The sequence below is a fragment of the Mesitornis unicolor genome, unplaced genomic scaffold (genome assembly GCF_000695765.1).
Source record: "Mesitornis unicolor isolate BGI_N332 unplaced genomic scaffold, ASM69576v1 scaffold36627, whole genome shotgun sequence".
In the NCBI taxonomy this organism is placed as follows: domain Eukaryota; kingdom Metazoa; phylum Chordata; class Aves; order Mesitornithiformes; family Mesitornithidae; genus Mesitornis; species Mesitornis unicolor.
Window position 1 is genome coordinate 5,350 of NW_010196379.1, and position 6,786 is coordinate 12,135.

The 6,786-nt window shown below is 61.9% G+C and overlaps 1 protein-coding gene across 1 annotated transcript in view; it reads left to right on the forward strand.

The window, feature by feature from the left end:
- Positions 1–303: 303 nt before the first annotated feature.
- LOC104543777 (semaphorin-3F-like) overlaps positions 304–6,786 on the forward strand; it is a gene marked incomplete at its 3' end in the record, with an annotated part of 7,011 nt that continues 528 nt past the window's right edge. The window contains 7 exon segments of the mRNA XM_010188458.1: positions 304–343; positions 1,147–1,215; positions 1,218–1,294; positions 1,456–1,518; positions 2,086–2,205; positions 5,580–5,673; positions 6,068–6,187. Of these exon segments, the coding sequence (XP_010186760.1) occupies positions 304–343; positions 1,147–1,215; positions 1,218–1,294; positions 1,456–1,518; positions 2,086–2,205; positions 5,580–5,673; positions 6,068–6,187 (583 nt within the window).

Sequence of the window (6,786 nt, forward strand, 5' to 3'; positions counted from 1 at the left end):
AAACCGGCGTTCGCTTTCCCGTTACCGACCTCTGGGACTCTGCCCTGCTCCCACCCGGCAAGGGGCTGCCCTCAGCCCCAGGCCAGCCTCAGCACCAGGACCTGCACAGCGCACGTCTGTGCGTGGAGGGACAGTCTGTGGGCCAGCATCCCATGGGGGTGGCAACCAAAGGGGGTGACACTTCCAAAGGGGGTGAAGTGTGGGGCAGTTGGCATCCTATGGAGGTGACATCCGATGGCTGCGGGGTGGCATCCAAAGGGGGTGGCATCTGGGGCAGATTGTGTCCCATGGAGGTGGCATCTGATGGCTGTTGGTGTCATCCAAAACGAGTGGCACATCCAAGGTGAGTGGCATATGGAGAAGATGATGTCCCATGGGGATGGCATCTGATGGCTTTGGTGGCGTCCAAAGGGGTGGCATCCAGGGCAGAGAGTGTCCCATGGGGGCATGGTCCTCTCTATCACTTGTGCCCTGGCTCCTGCCACGTGGTCCTTGGCACCAGCCCACATCATCTGCAGCACTTCTGTCTTCCATCTGGCTGCCTCATTGCACTTGTGAATATTCATGACCCTCATTATCCTCTTTCACTCGTTGCTCCCACACTCGGGCTAAAAATAACTCCCCAAGGGGGGATGGGGTGCACAGGGGGTGCGGGAGAGGCTCGTCCCCTCATTGGGGGCTCTTGGGGTGCTGGCTCCTTGGGGTCCCAGCTCCCTCATCCAAGGAGACAGTGATCTGACTGGAACATGAGGTCACAGGGCAGGAGAGGGATGGCACCAGAGATTTTGGGAGCTGTAAGCTCTTGGCTGGAGTGCCAGTGAGCCCCTCCTTCCTGCCCCATCTCAGTGGGGAGCTCCACTCCCTGCTGTGGGGTGCTGGATCTCCTGAGCTTGGGTCCTGCTGCCCCCTACCCTGGCCATCCTTGATTGTCCCAACCAGCCATGAGCATCTCTAGTGTTGTCCCATGTAGTGGTGGCAGCACTTTGCCACTCATGGAGCGGGAGCTGGGCACCATGGGCTGGAAGGTGCCACCTCCTCTCATGGGAGGTCCTTCAGCTGGGACCAGGCTTGGACTCTCATGCAGCATGGGCAGTGGGGAAGGCGGAGATCCCTGGGGTGCTGACACCTGCCCCTTTGCCCCCGCAGAGCTGAAGGCGACGGGCACAGCGCACTTCTTCAACTTCCTCCTCAACTCCAGCGACTACCGCATCCTGCTAACGACCGCATGTACGTGGGCAGCAAGGACTACGTCCTCTCGCTGGACCTCCACGACATCAACCGCGAGCCCCTCATCGTAAGCTGCCATCGCAGGGCATGGGAGGAGCAGGGCAACTGGGCACTCGGGTGGGCACTTTGAATGCTGGGACAGGAGCTCAATAGGCATCGCTAGTGCTGGTGAGGAAGAGGTAGGGCTGGGTGGGAACCCTGGTCTACCCATGGCTCGTGTGTCTGCAGATCCACTGGCCTGCATCCCAGCAGAGAATCGAGGAGTGCATCCTGTCGGGCAAGAACAGTAACGTGAGTGGCCACCGTGGACTCGCCTCTGGTAGCGGTGGGAGGGCTGGTGACCGGCATGGGAGGGGAACAAGTCATCACTGGGTCCCGTGTAGCTCAGCAGCATCTGCAGCCATGCTGGGATGGGGTGGCACTCCGAGGTGTTGTGGTGTCTTGCCGCCCCTTCTGTCCTAGCCACACAGGCCCCGGACAGCTTCATGGGTGAGCAGGATGCTGAGCTCCCCACTCTGCTTCCTCCCACCACCCAGGGTTGAGTCCTCCGGTGTGACAGCTTATGGCCCGTGCCAGCTCCTGACTGGTGCCGCCCCATGCCATGTGCCAACCCATGGCTCTGTGTCAGCCCATGACCATGCCAACCCATGGCCCCACTCCAACCTATGGCTTCATGCCCTGTCCCCTGCCAGCCATGCCCCATGCCACCCTCTTGGCTCCTCGTCCTGCTTTCTCCCGGCTGCTACCCTGTGTTGGCGGGCTGGACTCGGTGGTGCCTGTCCTGGCATGGGTGCTGGCAGCCAGTGGGAAGATGGGTGCTCCTGTCCCCTTGTTGGATTTGGCTCCTCTGCTTCCCAGGGGGAGTGTGGCAACTTCATCCGCCTGATCCAGCCCTGGAACCGGACCCACCTCTACGTCTGCGGCACCGGTGCCTACAACCCCATCTGTGCCTTCATCAACCGCGGGCGCAAGGCCCAGGTGAGGGGCGGGAGGGACAAGGGGGGCTCAGTGGGTGCCCGGCTCAGCGGCTCTGGCACGGCCACCATGGGACTGCAGCAGGATGCCAGGAGGTGTGGGGGGCAGAGGCTCGGGGGGTAGCGGCAGGCTGAGGGGTGACCATGGCTAAGGGTGCCATGCTGCTGAGTGGGGCCAAGGTGTCTCTGCAGATCAAGGACTTCACACCAGAACTGGGCTGCCCCGGCTGGACCCCGATGGCTTCCATGGAATGTGCTCTACTGGCCCACGGGCCACAGTGACTGCTGGATCTCCACCAGCACAAGGGCTTGGCTTCCACCCGTCGCTGGGCCACTGAGCCCCTCACCATGGGTGTTGAGGATGCCCATCACCACACCAGCATCACACAGGGAGAACCGTGACAGGGCCATAGCGGCATGTATGGCTGTGCTGGGGGTGTCCCTGGATGGATGTCACCCTACCCCGAGGACCATGACGCACAGTGAGAGGGCAGCATAGAAGCCACCCAGCTGGATGCATGGCACAGAGGAGCACAATCAGGATGGCCCTGGGAAGGAGCCGGCCTCTGCAAGTAGGGGTGCAGGTGTCCTGAGGACCCTGAGCCCTGTGAGGGGCCCATCCCTTCCCTGCCGGGGTGGCAGGTCCTGGGCTGGGTCTTCTCCAGGCGCCGTCAGCCCAAGCCGAGGGAGGAGCACGGCGTTGGATGTGGAGGATGGGCACCTATCCCAGTGCCCCCGAGCCTGACGTGGGCATCAAGAGAGGTGGATGCTGCTCGGGCCACTCCAGATTGGGACTGGATTGGGACTGGACTGGCAAGTGTCAGCATCTGAGGAGGACCAGGGGTGCCATTCCAATTGAGGACAGCATCATGTCCCACAAAGCCAGTGGTGTTGTGGCAGAGACAGGGGGTCCCGGTGCCATCTTTGCATCCCCAGGCGTGATCCCACCCTGCCCGGCTGCAGGCAGCCCCCTCCCTGCTCTCTCCTGCCCTGCGCCAGAGCACCCCAGTCCTGCAGGGGAGAGCAGGATCTGTCCTGGAGAAGCTCCTGCTAGAGGCCAGCCCAGCCTGGAGCACCCAGGGACCCTGATGGCACCACCCGGGGGGACCATGGCTCTGTTGCTCTGTGGGCACCCATCACCCCAGCTCTTGGAGTCCCCCTGCCTGCTCTGGGGGGTCCTTCATCCCCCGCTGGTGCTAACACTCTGCCCTGCTCCTTTTCCCCAGGGGTTTCTGCCGAGCCAGCCAGGAGGCCGGGAAAACAGAGCTGCCGACGGCCCCCTCAGCCCGAGACCAGCACAAAGCAAGGTGGGAACCGGTCTGGGAGCCCGCCGCAGCTGTGCCCACCACTCCCTAGGCCGTGCCAGAGCTGCGGGCTCCTTCTTCCCAACGGCATGCTTCTGACCCCTGTGCCGTGGGCATCCTCGCCGCCTCCTTCCCTCTCGGCACAGCATCCTCAGGCCACCAGCCTGGCATCTACTCTTCTGTCACTAACTCCTTCCTCCTGGGCCATGCACGGGTCCTCTGTGGGGGACATTGTCAGGGACGGTGGCTCTGCCCCTCGCTGCCAGCTTTGCCTAGCTCAGGGCTTGCTGTGTCCCTCGGAAGCAGGGCCATGGGAATTGGGACAGTTCAGGGGAGTATGCCAAGGCAACGTGCAGGATGTGTTTTGGTAGGGTCTACAAAAACATCACTGAGCAGCTGCTCTGCTCCAGGAGGGGCTTGTGTCATCCCATTGGGCAAGCACACTCAGGGGGGCGACGGCGTCCCCAGCTTCTGAGGACGTCCTGTGCCCAGCCTGCCCTGACAGTGTCACCCCCGACCCTCTCCTCTCTGGACTAACGTGGGTCTGTGCATGGGCTGGGGAGCGCATGGGGCATGGGCACCCCTGGTAGCCTGGGGCTCCCCCTGCCCATCCCTCTTCCCCCTGGACCTGAGGGTGGGTGGGAGGTGGGCAGAGGGTGATGCTTGGATGCAGGCATCTCGCTGGCTGTGGGCAGCTCCTGCTGCCAACTTCCCCAGTGCCAGCTGGGCAAGCACCAGTGCTGTTTCAGTCCCCCAGTTCCTCCCTTCCTGATGGATCTGGTCCCAACATCCACAGGGTGAAGACCCTCTGCCCCAGGCGGGTGCTCCCTGGGGGCTGCCAGCTTTTCGGCAGCTCTGATGCAGTTCAAGGCACGTTGGCCAAATGGTGCCAGCACCGGCAGTACCCTGTGGGTTGCCGGGCTGGGAGGGTGAGGTGGTACGGCTGGTGCCAGGGCTGTGCCAGAGCCAGGTTGTCCCTGCGAAGGATTTGCCCGGCTTGGGAGTGGGGCTGACACTGAGCAGAGTAGTTTGTGATGGTGACGGTGGCATAGGCGGCATGGTGCGGTGATGGGGATGGCGGAAGCACAGCTGTGCCCGTCTCTGGGGCTGGGATGCCCTGGGAGGAGCTGGTGCCAGCATACCCTCAGTGGAAGATGTGCTCGGTGAATGTCTTGGCTCCCTGCCCCTCCTGCCCTTCCCGGAGCGGGGGGCTGTGCCAGGACCCTGCTCACCTCTCAACAGACGGTGGCTGCCACCACATCCATCACCTCTGCATCAAAGCCAAGGCATGGGGCAAGTGGGCAGCTCCACTGGCCTGGTTTGATTGCCCAAGGTCCTCCCACACCCGGGCTCTGCCACCCTGCTGCTTCATCCCAGTTTGGAGGGTCTGTACAACAGGGTGAGGGGTGACCTGGCTGGGCCAGCCTGGCCTTGCCCGCCCCCAGTTCGTACTAGCGGAGGATTTTGCGAGTGTCTCTAGAGGCAGTGTGGGTCTCACGCCTGGCTGGGGACACAGGACAGTGTTGGGGATGGCTGTGGGGAAGACAGAGGCAACAGCAGGGAAACAGCTCCTGGTGGATGCTACCATCACCACGATGTCACCCCGGCAGTGCCCACTGGAAAATGGGTCCTGGCAGGAGGAGCATGGCAGGTCCGGCAGCTGAGCTGTGCCACTGGCCAAACCTCGCCTGTCAAAGCCACCAGAGCTGCATGATCTGGAGCCAGCCAAGCGGCACCCTGTGATGTGCAGCACGGCCAGCTGGAGTGAAGAGGTGGCCGGAGGGGGACGATGGCCCAGAAGCGGACATGGAGGCCTCATTTCAGCCGGACTGCTTGGTCAAGTCTCCAAGCGATGGAGGGCACAGAGAAGCACCCAGCAACATCGGAGGAGTAGCTCACAGGGACTTCAGCTTCTCAGGAGACCTGCAGACCCCTGGTGTGGTCCATCCGCATCTGTCCTCACTGCTGGGGCTCCATCCTGGAGGAGGTTGCCTCTCCCAGCGGGCTTCAGAAGGTGCTACAGAGATGGAGGGGTGAAAGTCTAACGAGCTCCTTGGTTTGCTTCCTTCTCCAGGATTATATCTTCTACCTGGAGCCAGACAAGCTGGAGTCGGGCAAGGGGAAGTGTTCCTATGATCCCAAAGTCGACACTGTCTCTGCGTTAATAAGTGAGTCCTGTAGCTCTCTGGGGCTGGCACTGCCTGCATTGGGCAGAGGGAACATGCAAAGGAGATGGGACAACTGCTCCCACCATCTGCCTGCATTGCCCGAATGTCCCCAAGGAGTCAGGCTCCTGCCCCTGCCACCCCTGCCCACTCCAGCCACAGATGGCTGAGCACCCAGCATGGCCCGTCCTTAGGTACCTGGCTCAGCAGAGGTGATGTCTCCTGGTTAGACCAGTGCCAACCTCCCAAGCTCTGGGATGACCACAGGCAGTGGCTCTTGGTTGCCTGGTGTCTTCTGGCCAGGGCTGGGGTTGGATGGAGCCCAGGGCAGTGGGAGAGGTCAGTGGCTGGGACGAGGTGGGGGTCCCTGGGACGAGCTGATCTCAACCCCCTGCAGATGAAGAGCTCTACGCTGGCGTCTACATCGACTTCATGGGTACAGACGCAGCCATCTTCCGCACCATGGGCAAGCAGACAGCCATGAGGACAGACCAGTACAATTCCCGCTGGCTCAATGGTGAGTTTGGGGTGTTGTTGGCCCAGGTTCCCTGGGGACCCCACAGCTCCAGCCCTAGAGATGAGACCTGTTGTGTCCTACTGCATCCTTCTCCCAGGACAGTGACAGTGGCCAGCATGGGCAGGTGGTGGTGTGGGATGGATGGGTAAATGGATGGATAGAGAGACAGATGGGTGGACAGATGATGGATGGATGGGTGGTTGACAGTTGATGGATGGGTGGACAGTTGGGTGGACAGATGATGGATGAATGGTTGGATGGATGGATGATGAATGATGGATAATTAATGGATGGATGGATGGATGGAAGTCTAAGCAGAAGAGCAGAGGGAGAGCTGTGTGGGGCATGGTGACAGACATGCTAGGGGCTTCGCCAGGTGACGGGAGCAGCCGGCTGGTGAGAGATGGGGCTGGCTTTGCCAGAGTCTGTGCAAGGGTTCCCACAGGGCTGAGATGTCAACCGTGTCGCCTGCAATCAGTGACCCTGAGCGCTCATCCTGCCCCCCTCAAAGCACCCCTGCCCGTGGGGTGACAGCTGAGTAAACAGAGCAGAGCAGATGGGGGTCCTGCCGGGGCGGAGAACCGGCGGGGTGGTAAACC